This window comes from Trachymyrmex cornetzi, unplaced genomic scaffold, assembly GCF_001594075.2.
Source record: "Trachymyrmex cornetzi isolate Tcor2-1 unplaced genomic scaffold, Tcor1.1 scaffold147, whole genome shotgun sequence".
NCBI classification, from domain to species: Eukaryota; Metazoa; Arthropoda; class Insecta; order Hymenoptera; family Formicidae; genus Trachymyrmex; species Trachymyrmex cornetzi.
The window spans coordinates 3,731,970-3,753,510 of record NW_017296059.1 but is presented as its reverse complement, the minus strand read 5'-3'; the positions used below and the strand labels follow the sequence as shown (position 1 = coordinate 3,753,510).

Here is a 21,541-nt window from a genome sequence, read left to right as displayed (position 1 = left end):
ACACTCGGTGCTACAGTTTAATTTACACAACAACGATTCAAAGTTACAACGGATCATCAAGTCAAGTCTCCCCATCTTTGTTTTACTCCGACAGGGTAAATCGTCTAATTAGACAGCATCTATTAACTGTGCACAGTGGTTTAGGTGTTTGCGTTAATCAACAGACAGGAAATCATTCTTATACTCCTGTAATTCTTGCCCCTCGCAGCCTCGTTCTACGCCACTGCGAGTGCGGCGGAGGTACATACGTAGATACATATACGAACGCCGGCCATCCGACGCGAGAGGTCGATCGATCTCTCTTTCGTCGTTGCGCGGCCACCGTGTCGCTGCCACGCCACTCCGAGATACCCACGTCGTCGTCGTCGTCGTCGCTGGTGGGGAAGTCGGTGTCAGGTTTGACGGTGGTGGTGGTGGTGGTGGTGGTTGTTGTTGCTGCTGGTTTACAGGGTGTGGCGAGTGAGGAGAAGCGCCTCTCCCTCACGCGCCGCCTTCATCGAGTCACGTGATCCTGCAGTTGGGTTGACGGTTCGACGAAGGCAAAGAGAAAGAGAAGCCCAAATGGTTAAGCGTTCCTGCCAACCACCAGGCCCCGCCTATGAAGCCGGTCGATACTGCGCGCGCAAAGCTCTTCTCCTGGTGTCACGCTGCGCGAAACCGCCGTGCTTCCACGGTACCCATGGTGGGGCAGTCGGTGCGCGTGGGAGGAGGAACGGAGAGCCAGTGGAGTCCGGGAAGTCGAGCAGCGCAGACGCGTTGTGCGTTGTTACGTTCCTCGTAAAATCCAGGCGACAGCAATCGACAGCGACGATCAATCCGTCGTGACGACGTAGCGTTTCGTAATCCAGGGTGGATAGTGATTCGCGACCTACCGGAACGTCCTCCGTAACAACTGGATACCGCTCTCTCTCGCGATTGTTTCAAGGGGAGAGGTGGAGGCGCCTCTCTCGTCGCCGCGCGAGCCATTATGTCGATACGAAGAAACGCCTGGTGACACAGAGAGGACAAAGAGGAGAGGAAAGGACAACGAAAAAAATTTAATATGCCTTATCGCATGTGAGGGTGGTGGTTCTCTCGACTTTCCTTAAAGAAGAGAGGAAAGTGGAGGACCTCGCGACGGCGAGATAAACCATTGAGAGGACATTAGAGACAGGGAGAAAGGACGGATCGATCGGAGCAAGAAGATTGGAGTAACGAGAGACTGAACGCGTACGAGTAAGTGTCGTCGCGCGCGCGAGGAGGGATGCCTACGAAGGGGGAGAGGGGAAAAGCGACGGACTTCAGCATCGCGGCCATCATGGCGCCCAGGGGTCCGTCCTTCGGGCATTACCACCTGCAGGGCATCGGCAACGCTGCTACCACCGCTAATACCAGCCTAGAATGTCCAGCCGGATTTGTTGCTGAGTCGACGTTGGATCACTGTAAGTCCTTTTTTTATGGAATATATTTTTATGGAAGCTTGGTGATATATAGAAATCACCAACTTCTTAAAAAATATTCATCCTTGATTGTCAAAATACTTCTATAATCTTTATATATTAGGAGACACTGTAATATTTATATTGGGACTGTGATACCTTTCTACACTTTATATCAGCGATATCCTGGAAATGTCCTTAGGAGGACATAGGGATATCGTTTGAACATCTTTAGGACATTCTTTAGAGGTCTATGATGTATGGAGTTGGAAACACTAACTATTTTTTTAACAATAACAAGATTTTTTAATGTTGATTGCTCAGTTGTATACTTTTTAACTGAAGTAACTGAGCACAGTCAACATTAAAAATAATTATGACTACAAAATAATTAGTGTATCCCAAGGTACATACAATACATCCCTAGGTACCATAGACCTTTTTACATATCATTTATGAAAATAATCATGGAGTCCATAAAATCGAGTACATGTTAATCTATCTTCAATCGAATTCATAAAGCACAATGATCTTTTATGAAAAGATGAAGTTTTACCATTTTGCTTTGATGGCAAATAAAAAGAACTTTTGAAAAGCAGAAGAAACAGTCACATTTCAGAGTAGCTTGATTAATTATTACTTATCGATACTTGGATAACGTTAATCCTACAAAAATCAATTTATTATTGATAGGATGAAGGCTAACATAATTTCAGCTAAATGATAAGATAAGAACATTGACAAACAGGAAATCTTTAATCATTTGTAGACATTAAACCGCTTCAACAGAGACAATACTCGGTTGTTATTAATCAAAATTTTATGAAATTTCTTAAACAAGTTTTTCGATTCAAAATGGAGTCGTTGGTTTCGAAGCCAATTACTTTCTTTGATTTGAGACATTTATACATTTGACATTTCCAAAGTGTGCGGTGCGACAATGGAAAGTGTGAGAAATAAACTATTGCAAACGGAACGCGGACGCGAAGAAGAAGCGAAGCTGATGGAAATGTCAGACGTTGAAGTGATAAACGCGAACGCGGCTCGTTCCGTGCGTCGCTGCCGGCAGCAATGGTCGTAAACGGTGGAACGCACTTTGCAACATCGTCGTAAAACAATTTAATCGTATCTTCACGATGTCGTAAGACACTGTAATGTAGCCCGTCATGAAGACAGGTCCTAATTCTGTATAGTCGAGAACGAAAATGTGCTCAAGAAAATTCGTTCATCTTGATTTTCATTGGATACTTCACTGCTGTCTTCTTCATATCGAGTCAGCACTTTCGTCCACGATTGATCTTAAAGTTTTAATAACAGTTTTAGGACTGATTAACAATTTTTTGAGAAATTCTGCACGAACAAGTTAAAAATAGCAGAGAATAATAGCATAAAAATTCTTCATATTTTGTTAAAATAAAATTTGTTGCGTGCTTTATTTTTATTATATAATATTGAGAAGAAATTCAAGAAATACATGTAATTAGTTTAAAAAATGAGTTAAATATTAAATTGTTAAAAAAGTGTTGCTGTATGAAGCCTAGATTATCTTTTTCCAAACCTTCTTCTTGATTCTTTTTTTATCTCTTCTTTTTACCTTATTTATCTCATATTTTATCTATTCCGTTAAAAATTATTATTATTCTTAATAATTTAATTCTAATAATTGTATGCCTATTTGGAGAACGACATGTACTTTAACATATGTCATCACAGAAAATTTGATTTAACGAATCAAATCATCTCGCATGGTTGTTAGCACTGCAATAAAAGTCTTTTCGGGTTGCAAGAGGTTAAGTTACGGGTTCATCTTGGGGATAACTGAGTTTACGATTTAACGAGCTTATTTAGAGCTTGTTGGTGTTAGAGTATATGTATGGCGCCTTCCGCTCCGTCCTCCACATTACGACGCGCTTTTCTATCCGACGGCTTGCGATTCGTCGGAGGTGAACGGGCTATTACATATTCGCATCTGTTAACTTTAACATTTAAGCTATTAGCCAACTGTTAGCAAAACATGCGCACACACATATTCAAGTCCATAATTATAATTATCTTCAATAATGCATCTACAAACATTTTCACAAACACAACTGATATATATAATTAGATATTATTTATTATATTTTTATCAGTAAATTAAATCAAATATCTCTCTCAAATATATTAATTTTGGTTTTTTTATAGTCCTGAAGCTTTTTTTTCTTTATTTCCTCGTTTTGGGATTTTTTAAATTCTTTAATCGTAATACCCCAAATAATTATTTTTCGAAAGATATTTGAATTCGAAAAAAAAGTTTATTAAAATTGCGATCATAAAATAAGATAAGAAACAGACTAGTTTCCGTTTTCTGCTAGTTGTCCAGGAGTGTTGATCGCTCCATTCCGTTAATTAGGAATACGCGATTCGCCGAGCGTACGACAACGGAAGAAAAAAGCGTCGTTTGGCAAGCTGTGCGATAATTAGCCGAAATAGCATCAGTTGCGTTCATGCAACAGGAACGTCGGGCCACGGCCGCTACCGGCGAAATCGCTGCCAACAAATCGTGCGTAAATTTTACCTGTTCGCACCAGAATTAACGAGCGTCCGCTAGACACGTTAAGCAGATGGTGATCTAGCGAAATCGGATTCTCGAGTCCCCTTTGCAGATTTATGGTGCTTTTCGGCGACGAAAGAAACTCGATGCAAATTGGGCACAGGGATTCGTAGCCAGGAAATGTGTTACGCAAACAGCGCTTTGTCATTTCTTAGATTAAAATCATCTTGTTACAAATTTAGTGGAAAATTTTATCTGCGTGTAATTTCGTTTAAGAATTAGTAAAACTAGATTTTTTTTAGTATAATGCTTTTTAAATTTTTTTAGTATAATGTTTTTCGTGCAAAGATTGTATGATTGAAGTACAGAGTATTAATAAGATTGTGATATCGTTAAAATATGTACAACAATAAAATATAATGAAAGTACGGACAAATAAAAATATACAATCAAAAAAAAAAACGTAAAAGCAATGAGAGTCAAGATATGCAAATATTGATAGGCAAATTATATGAAAATATACAATAATAATGTTTAATTATTCGGTGTCGCGATCGCTTTGTTGCACTGCTTAAAAATATACAAAAATGAAGTTCATAGAAATCGTAATCTCATGTCTGTAAAGTTCTTATTTTTTAAGATAACTTGATAGTTATTTGTAGATATAATGCCATGATAGTAAATTGAATATATAAATTTCCATTACTTTCATATGACTAGAAATACATAAAAAATTTGTAGATTCGAACTCTGGTATTGGAAATCGGAGTTTGTATATACAGTTTAAAGCTTATATTTTATAAGCTATCTTGAAACGCTTGCCTTTATTTTAATACTTGATACATTCTCATTCTCTCATTCTTCCTGTCCTTGTTAATTTGCTACTTGCACCAATTGAACCTGAATTCTTGAATTCTTGAAAAGAATTTGCGTTATTCTACGATTGATATGATTTATCGAAGATTTATTCTATGACTGATATGTGGTTCTCAATGCTCTCCTTTCACCTATCTTATTCAATTGATATTTATCTTGATACTTATCTTGATATGACATGGAAATGATCTTGTTGAAGTATCTAAAAATTTAGTTAGTTGTAAATCTGAAAATAATTTTACATGGACTCAAAATAATTATGTGCTCAAATTGATTATTAGAATGTTAAAACTTTTTGCATCATTGTCAGCAATATTTAAGCATTCTATAATATATAATTATTTTAATGATCCAAATAAAATTTTTTTCAGATCTCTGTATCTAGTTGGATTTTTAAATACTTCAAAACAAAACTATTCTTTATGTATATTTATTGGTTCTAGACGAAAACATATAATATACATGTAGTATACATGTAGTATAGATGCTTAGACCTGACGAAGTGAAAAGCGGTCTTATTATGTTTTCTGTTTACACCTTAGGACAAGTAAATCGGGTAACGAACAGATTAGCGAGTAGTGAACTGTCAATGGCAGTTAGAATCATAGCGTTGACGAGAGTAGTCAGATTAAATATGATAAAGTTGTGCGGGTAAGAAATTTTATGAAATTACATTGCATTGGGAAGAATCGTGATAGCTCTTTGTACTTTCAAAGAGTGATAGATGGAATTATTTAAAAAGATTTGATCGTGATAATTCGTGTTCATTGTAAATATATACCGGAACTAGGATAAAGTTAACATGTTTTTAACTTTCAAGCTGATTCTTTCAAGGCTTTTCTGTATTTCTTATCCAGATAAACGTGAGTATTTAAAAATCAAAGAAGTGTGTTCTAAATTCTTAGACAAAGTGTGTCAAAAACCTATTTTCTTATAAAACGCCCATAGAAATGTGCCACATAAAGGGAGATAAAAGAGTTCGTTAAAGAGCTAAATGAAACTTTTAACTGTACGTTATTTTCAATTCTAGAACTGATCATCAAGAATGTTGAGAAAAAGTCAAATATATCATACATTATGAAAAAACTAATCTAAAAGTTTACATATACAAAAACTGTATCATTCTGTCCATAAAAAATATCAGAAATTCCAAAGTATCAATTAAACATAATCTCTTAAACAAAATTCATATGTCGGGAGAGCGACAATTTTTTCTCGGTGATGAAAAAAATTAAAAGTGTGTTTAATTATAAAAAGTCCTAGGCTACTTATTGCGAGACAATCGTTGTGAAAAACAATTGATCGCTGATGTGTATAATGATCGCGAGTTAAGTGAGTACAAATGATTAGAAAACATGTGTATATAAAAATCAAATAATGCGACCAGACGTAGTATTTATCATTCGCCATTGCGGAGCACGCCGTTACCGCGTGCACTCCATCGCGTATCAGTATTGTGAAATTATTGTCGCGTGTGTATTCCCTCATGTTTGCGCTCGATGTGTATAGCGATCGATGCGGCGTGGTGTAATTATGAAATTACGAGATAAGAAACGTGTTAACGTATTTAAATGGAGATCGCACGAGACGGTGCACGTTATCACTTCATTTTCTTTTCAGCGTTTCTGAAAAATGTTTACAATTTACCTAGTTATTTTCCATTTCTAGCATTTGCGAGTTACGTGAGTACAAATTATTAGAAAATTACGCTAGCCTCGCGTAGTATTTAAAAATACATTTTACAATATGACACGGAAAAAACTCACAAACCCGAGCAACAAGAAATAGTAGACGTGCGCGATGGATTTAGGATAAAAAATTACGTATTTTTTTTGTAGCTGTTCATAACGGCGCTTTTTTCGATTGATAATCTCGCGCTATTTGCAAGTAACTCGAACTCGAAGGTACAATGATAAGAACAGACGAGATGCGGACGAAAAAGAAGACCTCTCCACGTTTTTCTACGCGACCTGCATTTTTGTGCCGCTCGCTCGAACGTAAATCGCTGTAGCGTGTTTTTATCGCCTGGTAGAGACTTGTCCGTCGCCTTTCAGCCAGTAATCACATTAGCGCACTTAACGACGCCATTACGCTCGCCGTCGGCAATCCGGAGGATTCTTAATCGTCGCCTGCGCTCACAGGGTCCGCTTTCGCTATCCGAAGTAGTGGGCGGGCATTAAATACCAGCTTCAATTAGAGATTCATAGGATCCGCGACATCGCCCCGCGAGAGATCGTAATCGTTGTCTCTCGCGAATCCATTATTTCACGCCCGAGAGCAACGCAAAAAGTCGCGGTCGTCGCGATTACAACTATCACCGGCTTAACCCAGATTCGAATCGATTATTATGCCTGAGCGAGCTCCTTTTCCTTCCTCCTCTTCATCTTTTCTTTCTATAATCCTTTCCTGTTCTTCTCTCTCCTCATCGCGGATCGAGGATCGCGTCCTTTTTCGTTATTTTCGAGAGATCGCGGCTTCCTACGTGGTGCGAGATCTGAAACCGGTTCGCGTGTACCGCGATTGGGTGTGGAGTACACCTATATTCCCGCACTTCCTCGTCTAATTTTCCAACTAGCGAAATCGGACTCGCTCTCGTCCTTCTTGCACTGCGAAGATCCTCGCATGTGCGAAATTAGCGGATCCGTTACAAACCGGTTTAAACCCTCTCCTGCCCTGTATGCGCGACCGCGCCGTGCACGGGAGAAGGGCACTCGGATTAAGGAATTACGTAAATTCGTACGAGTCTCTGATAAAAGATTGCCTCACGCCTGTTCGCGTATCCGACGAATAAAATTGCTTTTATGTAACAGCGCTACTCGAACATGAGCGATCACCAAGCTGTACCGCGAGGATTTTGAAGATATAAAATATGGATGCGCGTCGTGAGGTTAAATATCATAATTAACTCTTCGCCAGCAACATGAATTTTAATTCCTCCGTCAGGAATAAGAATCTTCGAAAAATAGAGCAAATATTTCGTATTATTTACACTATAAATAATAGCGGTGCCTATATAATTCTCATTGTGTTAATATTGACACCAATGTGATGTAAATTTAATATCATAGTTTTTAAATTCACATGATAGTGTTGATATAAACACCAGAGGTTTAAAATCCATACCACGTTGGTGTTCATAACACCAACACAGTGAGAATTATATAGACAATGGATGTTAAATCCACATCGGAGATATTAAATCTACTAAAGGTATTAAATTCACACCGATATTTTTTACAATTGTTGTAAAAATCTAAAAAAATTCTGATATACTTGTCAAAGCTTTAACAAGTACAAGTTTTTTGTAGTAACTATCATAGAAGTTGGATTATATATTTTACTTATTTCTTACATTTATTTAAATTCATATATCAAATTTACAAGAAAAATATCGATAGTGCCTTTAAATATCACAATTGTTAGCGAAGGATAAAAGTCACTGTAGACAGATAAGCTATCGCAATTTCAATTTCTTGAGCTAAAATGGCGTCGGATAGTGCATACTTAGTGTAATTATTCTATTCTGACAATTGCACTCAATTGTGAACGTCATGTTTCAAGCCAAATGGCGGATAAATTGCGGCACTTTATGTATATCGTGACTTTAATCATAATTATTTAAACAATAGTAAGTTAGACGCCAACCGAATATGACCTTCTTCGTTCATATTTGTGTGTCAATAGTTATTCAAATATATTGTATTTAAAGATAACTCTCTTTTTAAATGCCTCATAATTAAATACTCATAAAATTTATACGAGACAGAAAGAGACGAATGTATATTGAACTAACGAAACTCAATTTGCGATCTTCTCAAACTTCATACGGCAGTCGGTTTCGTACGATGATTGATATTGCAAGAGGTACATGTATATGAGATGCGTTCTGGGTTAGCGGAAAATCGAGTGAACTTGATGTGAAAATAACGCGACACGAAAATAACCCCGGGTCCAAGAATAGTTCGGGCGTAATTTAATTGTCATGTGGAATCTCTTAAAACTAATCCAATCCCGACAGAGGAACGCCACATATACTCGTCTAAACTCCATCTCCAACCGGATTATAGCGATGTAATTAGCCCGCGAGACGGAGTCGCTCTCGCGTGATCAAGTAGCGGCGTGTCTCGCGATCTAAATGAAATGCAATTTTTTTTTAACGCGCACTTCTCTCTAATCCGACGACGATAATGGCGCCGTGTTGACGCTTCGTTGCGAAACCGGGTGAATGCCGACGTTTTACACACGCGTTGTTGTTTTTTGCGTCCGTTTCCGTTGACGCGCGTCGATTACTTCTTTAAAAGCACCCTAATTAAGAGTCATCACACTTCGCCACCGGATCATATCGGTATCGAGCGAGAAAAACATTTGCTGTAGTTATTTGAACTATAATTATCACAATTTTCCGTAGCGTAATCTCCTAGTATCACACGTTACGCACCATATAATTTGAAAATTGTTTTCACCGCGGACTGCGATAATCTGCAAATCGTGACAGCTAGTTCCAACTATGCACACATAGAAAGAACATTTTTGCTGAAGTATAAAAAAATTTAGCTAGTTACAGATGTAAAATAATTTTGTCAAATTAGACCATCAAAATAATTATGTAGAATGTTCAAACTTGTTGCCAGAATATCACAATTTTTTGCAGCAGTGCTTATTATATTTGAGCATCCTACACTATCCTATTTTAATAATCCCATTATTTTCAGATTTATATCTAGCTAAACTTTTAGATGTTTTAGTAAAATCGTTCTCTTATGCTCCTTTCTATCAATGTAGTTTAATTTTAATTTTAATTTAACTAACTCGTCATCTTTTTCTAGTTCTAAGAATTAAAAAAAGATGAAGAGAGTAAGCTGAACCGAGATTAAAGTTAATCTACGTTGGCAGAGACGAGTATCAGTCATATAAATACGTAGACGGTTGATTAAATTGATCGCGATTCCAAAACGAAGTAGTTATATGAGGTCCACCTGATTCACAGACATCACTTGATTCTGAATGAGCCGATATATCGCTCCCGCGCGAAATTGTAGGTTGATCCCCGTACCTGCAATAGGGGTGTTAATTCCTCTTTTTCCGTCCAGGATAAAATGACGATTCCGGTAAGACGATCATTCGCCGGATTGCGCTTGTGTCCATCCTCTCGGGCGACGTCCTTCGTAGCGGGGCCCTGGTGGTGACAGGATTCTGGGTGGTCGGCCGTCGGTCTCAGCAAAAGGAAGCTTACGTCAGTAGCTCGGTCATATTTCTTCTGGTCTTAAAAGATCACATGGAACATGGGACCACCTTCTCGCACGCGCGCGCGCATACACATTATGCGAAGCTATTCCTCTCTCTCTCTTTCTCCCTGTAACTCCTTCTGTATATTTGCCCGCAAAGCTTCCGGTCGAGCATTCATTCTGGCCTGTGGTGTCGCTTTATGAGTTCATGTGCCGATTACGACATGACACACTTTAAGTTCACCATCGGAACCCGTGTCTGTTTTTCATATACGACACGCTGTGCCTCGTGTAACCCCGAAATCGCATCCGAAGTTGCCATTTATTCTTGTTAATGTTTGAAAAATGAAGGAGCCGAAGAGAAAGCGGAACAGGTCATTTTGTAACAATTGAAAACGTTTTACGAATAAAGCAAGGAGATAAAGACCAATACAATGTATTTACCTGTTTTTCTAACAATTTATTTTGACCTACATTCTAAGAGTCCATATAGCGAAATAAAGAATTTAAAAAACAGATTTAAAAAACGAGGAATAACTGATATGCGTAATGGATTGTCAAGTTGAGAATAAACTCAAGCGATTTGGAAAAGAGCTGATAGCGGAAAATAAGCAAAAGTTATAGACACAGAGAGAGATATAATTGTGAGAGAAAGAGGGAGAGAGACAGAATGTGTGTGTTCAATAGTTTAGAAATTGGCTTGAAATATTTAGTTTGCTTTTCTTACTAAGTTAGAATGAACTGGACTTGCATAAATTTAATTGAAATAAAGTATTAATTTGCGTTGTATACTAGAGTTTTTTTTTTGGTAACTGGAAGTTTACACAATATTTCACCTAAAGGCACACATTACTAAAGTATTAATGTGCTTGAAAATGACGGATACATTTAGAATAAATGCAAAAGAGTATATGGAAAGATATCTTTTAAAAAAATCTTATTTTTAGAAAGTAAACATTAACAATTTATTAACAAAGAATAAAATAGATTGTATATTTCTTAAAATTATTTTACAAAGATGTGTAATAATTAAAAGTACATTTTAATAATAAGTAAAAATTATGAAAAATTGTATTATTTGAATGTACAAAAAATATTTGTACAGTCGAGAAATTTAGCTTTTAAAATCATATAGACATGATTAATTCCGCGAAAATTTTTTGTTTATATTAGGATAGAACTCACTGTATAAAATTGCTAATTAACGTTTATTTTTTATAAATAAAGCTTTTTGCTAAATCTCTGCATGAATATATTTTTTGCATTCGCCATATATAATTTTAACAAATTTTTAATAATTTTGTCGAATATCGTATGTACGTTTTCTCAGGAAATTTTTTAATGAGTTATAACTATGCTACTGCTATTTCACACAGTATTTATTTTACTCCTCTATCTATCCGTTTATATGTTTATGTATCTCTTTCTCGGAAAAACGGGAGGAGAACGTGTCGTTGCTGGAATAAGTAGATTTTCAGCCGGAAAGCCGATTGTTCGCAAATTAACGAGCAACGTCGGGGCAAGATGCACGTTCGGGCAATTTCATCGTGCGTGACGTCGCGGAAGGCCGACGACGACGACGCAGTCGCGGCTCACGCGAGAGATGCGCGTGTCGAGGTGTTAATTTTAACGCACCGGGCTCTTTTTTTCCCCTATCGAGCGCGCGTCCACCGGCTGTTCACGCGCTTCCCAAGTTCTTCCCCAGAACCGGACAGTTCTCGGCAAGGCGGCGATGGCTCAATAAGAAAATCGAGCGATTTCGAAACCTCGCGAGAAAAAAATAAAAAATAAAAAGAAGCGCACAGATGCGTGCCGCGTACATGCTTGTGTATGTTCGCTTTCGCTCGTTCGCGCGTTTCTCTACATGTAACTCACGAGCGACGTGACACGCGTGCCGCGACGCGAACTACGGACGTGGCCTCCACAGCGCATTATTATTAGCCGGCCGTGTGTGTGCGTGAATGCGTGAGTGCGTGCGTGCACGCAGATGTGCGCGCACGCAACGCGCGAGCCGCACGCGATGCGCGTAACTACTGTGCGCGTTCAAGGCGCGCTTCGCCTCCTGGCGTTCTCGCGTTCGAATTTCGTGAAATTCGCACATTCGACTCATGTACATTTGCAAATATCTCCACACCCGCGAAGTGCTTTATTTATTTGTTTGTTAATCGTTTCTTAAAAAAAAAAATTAATTAAGGTTGTTCACCTTTCAATAAACTTCAGCTCACTGTCTTATTCTTTTACTCTTCTGTTTATCCAATAGGTAAATTAGTTCATCTAAGCTGAAACAATCGGCCCCAACTCATATTATAAAAAGTTTGATACCTAAACTTACACAGATCATTCTAACAATATTGCAACGTTTCAGTAATATTGTAGTAACATTACAATGTTGCTGCAATGTTGTAATATTCTATGCTTTATAAGAAACTATTAACACGGTCAAAATGCAGTCACCTTTTTTTCAAATTTTATAATAATTCGAAATTTAAAACAGTTGATTATAACAGTTTCAAAGTTATTACATTGTTTAAAATGTGATTTTTATTGCAATATGTAAATTCATCAATTTATTTTCCCTTTCCATTCATTTTTTTAAATATATAGTTTAATTTTATAACAGAAAAATGTATATATAATTATATTCTAATGTTGAAAGCGCCTTCTCCGTTTCATGATTAAATACGATTAATTGTTAACGGAAATATCAAACGTTAAAAGTTCTTTTAAAATTAAATTTTTCACTAATTTCGTTTCTTTTTAAAATTACCACATTTTTGCTCGTCTGGCTGCCAGGAGTTACCTTGAAAATTGAAGTCCAAACGGTTCTCGTATTTCGGAATTAAGATGACAGATATAAAGCTTTCTGTCACATATATAGCTTTCTATGAATTTTGAGTAGCGAGGAAAGATTGTCTCAAGGCGATTAAGAAATCTGGCAACTGGCGATAAAGCCCCGTAAAAAAACAACTGGTTTCGCCTAAACGGAATGCAAATTGCTGTAATAAGTTCGCGCGCAATGCGACGTATGAAAAAGCGAAAGTAATCGCCGTCGAATGCGTGTCATCGTCGTCATCGTCGTTGTCACCATTATTGTCGAAAATTTAGCGTAACCGGTTTGAGCGAGTAAGAGAACGTCACGAGTCAGCGTGTGATGGTGTGTAACCAGAAGTCAGAAAAAAAAAATAGGAAGCGAGACGCATCGAATTAGCGTCTACGATCAATAGGCGATAATCGCCGTGTTTTCTGACATGGCGAGTCTTGTGATGTATACTTTTTCAAGTAGAAGCTATTCGATCATTTGTGATCAAAAAGTAGAAATTCGCCTCTAAATTTCAACGAAACGGGAAGAAGCACACCCGGTGACTCATTAAGTCATTAGCCCACGAAGTCAGTCTCCCCAGGAAACGAAAGAGACTCGGGTATTCGACCGTTTTTATCGAATAACCATCTTCATAAACAGAAATGAGTATACCTGTATCATGGATAATTATCCTTCCTTCCCCCTCTTAAAAGTATTATCTTAAAATATTTGAGAAATATTTATTACGTCTTGTTTCCCGTTAACATTGAACGCTATCTTGATATTAGATGAGTAAGGTTCTCGAGTTCGGTATTAAATACACTGTCGGATTCTCCTCAACCCTCCTACCGATACGCGATTTTCACATTAAGCGAATAAATTCTCCATATCGGACGGCCATATCTAACGGTAACATGGCGCTAAATGGAAATAAGAACACGGATCGTAATAGTCTTTTCCGTGTGGACAGGCAGTTTACGCGGAACAGAAGAGCCGCACGGCGATGTCGGCGACCCGGTTTCTCGTCGACGGCAACCGCGTCGATAAATTTTCCCGCGTACCACCGCACGTGCGTGAACGCACTCGCGAACAACGCGGCCGGCGGATCCAATTTGAGATAAACGCACGCCCGGAAGACGCATTGTTCGCGCGGAATAGTACAAATTAACAGATCGATATCGCGGACCCGGCGCAATTAACATTGTGTACACACCGGTACGGCGGCGGATCGGCTTTCTTGAAAATCTGACGGTTTAATTAGGCGCCGGCCACCACCTTGTGGCAGATGTGGGGCCCAGTCGATTAATTAAACAAGCGGCGAGCCCCCCGATATCGTCCGGGCTCATCTTGCTCATTTAAATCGACGCGGTTCGCGATAATCGCGCGCCTGCTTCGGGGATTTCCCTTCCGCGTCTTACGCGATGGTCGTTGACGCCGTTACTTCGCGATAAATCTCAACCTGATAAACTCCGATCGGTGGCTATAATCTTGCTGGAATCATTGGCTGAACGAAAGTTTTAATCAGAGACAGACGACTTATCTTATATTGCTTTATAAATGTATTATTTATGCACTGATAATCACTGACAATTTACTTACATATACAATTTACTCTTGCAGTCACAAAACTATTTTTAAGACAAACGACTTATTATCAATATTACAATTAGGATGGAAATAAAATTGCTTGCAAGTTACATATCGATGAATAAATAATATAATTAACATGAGAATGTAATCATTTAATTTTTTTTACATAAATGATCACCTGGGGTGTTTTTAAATCCCAATTAAAGCCATTGTTATTAATTACATATTGAATATTATTGATTCTTCTATAATTTATTAATATATTTGAGATTATTATGTATATTTATAGATTCACTTTCTAAAAAAAATAAGAAATTAAAAAATGGATTCCTAATTAATAAAAACAAATTATTACGATCGAGCTTCATTTCCTTGCTACTGGGGTGTAAAAATTACTCCAGACGACATTGGCCTGGTTAAATTAATAATATCTTTCCTAACTGTACTTTTTATATTATGTATTGATAATACGTTCAAATGTGATGAGTGGAGGATTTCTTATAGCAGGTGTTCAACAGTCACCGGTGAACATCGTGGCGACGGCGACCGTAGTGACGGAAGAAGCCCTTTTGGGCGACGAGGAGACTGAGAACTGCGAGGGCGAGAGCGAGAGTACCGAGAAGTCCGCGAATGAGGAAGATGAGGAAGTGGACGTCGACGTGGAGGAGTGCAGCAGCGTCGACGACGGGCCGGTCCACGAAGTGCTGGCCGAAGACTCTGCCGAGGCCGGCACGCCCTCGCGAAGAAGCAGCGCGGAAAGTAGCAGCAACGCGGACGAGAGGAGGCAACGTCTGAGGACCAGCTGCAACTCCGACGAGCTGCGTGATGTCGAGTGCCACCTCGAGACCAAGGATCTCTGGGACAAGTTCAACGACCTCGGCACGGAGATGATCATCACGAAGACCGGCCGGTAAGTGACGCGTGTCGATCGGAAGAGATGCGCGAGAGTATCGGTGCTGACGCGTTTCAAGGAACTCGATGCGAGACACGCTATGCGTATTGCAGGGCAAATTCGAGCGAGTCGTCGTTGGACACTCAGAAAAAAACAGTGGTAGCAGCTATAAATGTGACAGCTATACAAGTTTTATGTATACACTGGAAAACATCTGGTTGCATTAATTAAAATTCTGTAGGTACAAAATGGACAAATATAATTCTAGCTGAGATAATTAATTGATATGATCAGAATCTTCTGGTTTACCTGTTTAACCAGAAATTTTTCTAAATGTAAAAATACATAGTTGAATAAACGTTATCTTATAATTGTAATAACTATAAAATAATATAAAGTAACAAAAAACTATAAAGTATAATAAAATAGTTTATTCAACTATGTACATTTTAATTCTATACATAAAACTTGTATAGTTGTCACCTTTATAGTTGCTACTACTGTGTCTTTTACTCTGAGTGGGTAGGACGAATCTTTTACAAAGATGATTCTCGTAAAATTGTTGTTTCTCTTTATTTTCTAATTATTTCGAAGGAGATCAATAATTTGAGTATTTCACGTTTCATAGAAACCCTGAAGTTCGTAGCAAATTCTACGAAAATATTGAGAATATAAACATGTAATTTATTTATTTCACAAAAACGAAAGTTTACTATAGTTATATTATCTGTATTATTTATTATTTATAATATAATTTTATTTGTATGAAAACTTATCAATTATCTTAATGCAGCAATTTATCTACAAAGAAATATATATATATATATATATATATATTCAAGTATCTTTCTTTAAATTAATGTATCAGTCTCAAAGAGGCTGCAGATAAGAGAGATCGTATTTTTAACGCAGAATATGAAAACACATAGAGAATAGAGAAGTCCTTCGGCTCTTTCAACCTCGTCATCCATCGGCAATTATCTTTACGATATCATAACGCGACTCATATTCACGCGCTCGTTAATCAGTCGTATTTAAAGACCGCGACGCCGAAACGAGCGCCTTTAATTCGCAAGCAAACAGCGAGAAAAGGCGCGGGCAAGAACCTCCGGACGCCGAGAAGGGGACGTTGTCGGTAATGCGGGACAGCGACCAGCTACGTCGGCGTACCTGAACTAATGGATTTCATTGACTGACGTTTTACGAGATATTTAAGGGAGTTTCAGACGTAATTTATCGCGCCCGTTTACGCGCGGACGCACGCATTTTTATATGTATGCTAATAAAGTTCGGCCGGCGTAGCCGCAGCTGCGGCCGGGATGCGTGACCACGTCGGAATTATGAGATATTCGTGCGCACGGTCGTGCGCGCGGGGTTAGTCGAGAGAGCTAACCATCGGTTGTCCCGACGGTGCGTGTGCGTGCGTGTAGTCGTGTACAGCCTCGAGGCGCTACAGCGATGATCGATGCGTCGCATTATCGCCCGAAGTTTCGCGATCGCGATCGAGGACCCGCGGAACGTCGGGACTCCGCTCTTTAGAAACTCCCCGGAGATGCTGCGATCGAGATAAGCTTCCAGGCTAATTGCGAAATACCGCACCGGGTAGAGTGGATCTACATCTTTCGCTCGACGGTGTCGAGGTACTTGTGAACCGGACGCGCGCGCTTCGATTATTATTATTATTATTATTATTAATAATTGCTAGAAAACATATTCTTGCGATCACGATGAAAAAACATTTCGAATGTTTGCAGGATAGTACCGTTTATTAATTTTAAGGTTTTGTAATTTGAGATATTAAATTATTAATAATCGCTTCTACAGAAATATTAATGTTTAATACTTTTTTTGTTGCAATTTCTAATATTACTTCTGGCATCTCATCAATATTCGATTCCAACTCTTTTCCAATAATGACATGATAGTTGACCTACTATCCGTAATTCTAAAGATTTTATCGATACTATTAATAAAGTTTCTTTGCAATTTTTCTGTTAATTTGTTTTTGCGCAAAGCGTCTCGTCTAATTTAAAATTGCGCATCAGATGAATCTATACATTTTCTGGAATCGAGGAATCGATTTATTAATAGTAATAATCGAAAGATTTCTGAATCGCATGCTTTAATTATTATTATTAATAACTCGTAGAACACAAGCTACAACAGTAACATTATATCAATATTATAATTTCCCAATCAACAACATAATATGACACATGTTGTACATAACAGTTACGTCGTGGAATCGTGTTAAATTATAATATTGATATAATCATACACTTATAAGATAGACCCAGCATGCCCCTATGAAGTGAAGTCAACGGTGAGAGATGCAAAACATCGGTGAATCTCTATCCTTCTCTTACGCGCGCATATTTACAGTAATGGAGAAGAATAGAGATTCTTTACCGTTGTTTTTGCTCTTACTCATTCTTACTGTACTCTCGGCTTCACTTCTACCATGGGATTTATCTTATAAGTCTATGGGTATAATATTCTGATAGTTTATGTTCTGCGGGAAGTGTCAAAAACATATTCTCACAGTTACGATGCAAAACATTTTGAACGTTTGCAAAAGAATTCTTTAATCTATGGTGATTTAAATATGAAGCATAAGATATTTTTCAATAAATAATTCAACAAAAATACAATCGCGCGCTTCTGTAGAAATTAATATTTAATATTCTTTTTGTGACAATTTTCTATTATTTCTGATAATCTTAATCATATTCGATTCCAATATTCTCTTCCAATAATACGTCATCCATAATTCTAAAATCATCAGGATTTATAGGGATACCTATTATGAAACTAATAAAATTTCTCTCAATAGCAATCTTTCTATAATTTAATTTTTGTGGAACTTTGCGTTTAATTCACTTAGACCGCGCACTTTAATTATAATTAAACATGTATTAATCATTCGCTCCGCTGGACACCAGTGTTTTATTTCACGCAGCTAACATTTTGCTTCGAGTAGCGCGTTTTACCAGCGACGCTGTGGTATATTTATGCGGTGCAGAAAGTAGACGATAATCCGATAAGCCACGCAACTACAGTGAATGTGATTGCGGTTAAGCCGCGCCATGCGCAATTACGAAGCGCACTGCGAGAATTGCGCAAACAGGTGCCTTCCGATCGAGCCTATCTACGCTCGAATCTACTTACAGATTATCTTAGAGATCCGCGTCTCTCGAGATATTCCACATATTTGAGAGAATAAGCTCCATTGATATGATCGCCTCAAATCGTTTTCATCTTTCTATCCTATGTTCATTTAACTCGCTCGTCAAGCAACAAATTACGGGATCGGGAATCCGAAGCTTCGCGGCCTCGAGTGACCGTTCAGATCGCCGTCTTGATAAATCCACCATTGCGCTCTAAAGGCATTATGCGAGCTAATTCTTTCTATGAATGTGTACTTTCTTGCTTCTTCTCCGGGCGCCCCATGGTTCGCCGTACCGCAGGCTGTTTGTCGGTGGAAATGTAGCTGTTACTAAAGCGCAACCTTGAGGTGTTACCGAGGTGATCAACGTCGGGCGTACGCCATACGTGTTTGTCCAGAGCGCACTCGGATATTAGATGTACTCCGGATAAGCCCCCGCGACTTCATCATTAACGCCTACGGTTCCTCCTCGTATACGCAACAATGTGACACGTGACACGCGGCACTATTACGTTATCGAAAGGAGAAAGCGACATGTTAGATAAATTGCACGTTGACTCGTTTGACTTCGTCATCGTCATCTCTTCGATCACGATCTTCGTCGAGCAGGAAAGTAGATACTCGCGCGAGTATCAATGCTTCACGGTTCCACGGCAAATTTCCCGGATCTTCAACATCATTCCGAAGTAACGAATGACCCTTGAATGATCCTCGAGCCACACAACTGATTGACATGACGTGCTATCTTGGTGTTCGCAATAAAAGATATAGCTGAGAAATAGTGGAAATCAAGAGAGTATATGGTAGAAGGTAAAAGTAAGCGACTTCGCGCGCGCTATGCAGGAGGTAGAGATGATAATCGATAAGCCGCGTGAGCTTGTAATCGAGAGTGCGATTTCGGATAAGACGGGGGCCAGGCCTCTAATTACGAAATACTTAGCGGCTCTTGGGGAGCCGGGTAATTATCGTCGGGCGTAAGGTGTCGGGGATGAGGAGCCACCTTCCAGCGGGCGAAACTTCAGAAACGCGATCGGTGGACTGCTACGTTATAAGCAACCCGCGAAGTGTGTGTGTTTACGCCAGCGCGAGGAAAGCAGATGATAATTGGATAAGCCGCGTACGTACGGGATGATTTCGGATAAGACGGACGGCGCGTAATTGCAAAAGGCCGCGAGAGTGCCTCGGGCAGGGAGGAGCGATGATCGCCTGAGAATATAACCCGCCGCAATCCGTGCAACCTTGAGACGTCGTCGCGGAGAATATGCCGCCGCGATATCGTCGTCGGGGAAGTGGAAAGCGATATCGAGCTTTAATAGCCATTCACAATGTTGCTTGGACTAACCGTGAAAAGCACAAGTGAGCGAATTACAAGAGAGAAGGTTGTTCGATGACACGCATATGTGGCGAACAAAGTCTTTACTTCGGTGATTTAACAACCGTGGAATTGAAAGATAAGGAAAGACAAATTGTAAGACATTGACAAACAATGCTTTAGCCTTTTCGAAATGAACGGAATTAGCTTACAGATTTAGAGCCTTGAACATTTAGGTACTCCAGAGATTTCAGAGATTCCTGGACACAATAAGTACCACTGAGCTTCATTAAAAAAATTCGAAGTAATCCCAGGGCGTGCCGCTGTTCTCCGTGTCCTCGGCGGAGCGACGACGATCGATATATCAAGAACGCGACGATGCACGAATAGCGTCGTTAGCACGAGCGACTTGGCACGAAATCCCAGCTGAGCGAGCTGAACGTCAGTCCAACGAGTGACAATACGGATTCGGATTCTACCAATCAGGTGGAATTGTCCGGCCCTACGGGGTGCCAGGACCGTAAACTCCTTTGGTTTCTTCTCAAACGTCCCGGGGTCCTTTCTTTCCCACGTTCACACTCGCCACATTTCGACCATCCCTCTCGCTTCTCTTTACCTTTATTTATCGTTTCCTTTACATTTTCTATAGTTTAGCTATTCTAAAAACGGAAAACACATGTACAAATTCGACATGTACTAAACGGTAAATATTGTCAAAGGTTACCAAACAAAGGAATAGATCTCTCGATATTATTTTCTTTGAAAGAATTATTTTCTTTTTGAAGAAACTAATGTACAAATAATCTTTTGATTTGTAATTTAAAAAGAAAAAAACGAAGGTACGAAAGATAATTAAGTGGAACCTTTTACATTACTGTTTATTCGTAAAAGTGACTTCTTTTTATTTCTTCATCACCAAAGGAGGTTGGATAAATTACTTGATTTTGGCTTGAAATACAAGCTTTCTGATATATGCTGTTATTCATGTTTTCTTGTATTTTTTGATGTGCTATGTGCAAATGTTTAATTTTAAACTGCTCTGATGGGAATATGTTGAAAATCGCATTTAAAGTAACACAATTTCATCAAAGTCTGATTCTTGATTGCAATTTTCAATAATTTTCCATCAGTTTTATCTTGAAATTAACGTTTGCAAATAATTCAATACATTAAAAAATACAAAAAAAACATATATAAAAGAGCTTAGAGGTTAAACTTGCTTAGAGGTTAAACTTTTTATTCAATGACGTGGACGATGAATACAATGGAACAATTTTGATCAAATCAATAGAATCTTCTTATGTATGTTTTTTTTCTTTGTACAAAAAAGTTCCATCGTTTAGGTCAAAATAAAGGATGTAATGTTTGTTCTAATTAGACGTTCACTTGTCAAACGAACCGCTATAATTGATCGATGATGTAACGGCGATCGGTTAAACTGCTTTTTGTATATGCGGCGCAAAGCGAAATGGTCGCTCCACGAAGCGAACGCTATCGTTGCCGTTGTCGTCGTGGCTGTGCGTTTTTTCAACGTTTAAGTGGGTAACCGTGGACTGTGAACCACACGGAATAGGAGGTGCGGACGAGCAGGTCAGGAGAGAGACAGGATACTGGCGGATAGAGGGTACTCGTCACGCGAACCCTTCATCAAGGTGCCAGCAACCTACATTATACACTCACACGCGACCCGGCCTGGGACGATCGTGTGCACGTTACACCGCGGAGAACA

At 38.9% G+C, this 21,541-nt stretch overlaps 1 protein-coding gene across 1 annotated transcript in view; it reads left to right on the top strand.

The window, feature by feature from the left end:
• The first annotated feature begins 794 nt into the window (after nucleotides 1–794).
• LOC108757900 (T-box transcription factor TBX20) overlaps nucleotides 795–21,541 on the top strand; it is a 70,366-nt gene continuing 49,619 nt past the window's right edge. The window contains 2 exon segments of the mRNA XM_018502591.1: nucleotides 795–1,421; nucleotides 14,947–15,352. Of these exon segments, the coding sequence (XP_018358093.1) occupies nucleotides 1,244–1,421; nucleotides 14,947–15,352 (584 nt within the window). The 5' untranslated portion in view covers nucleotides 795–1,243.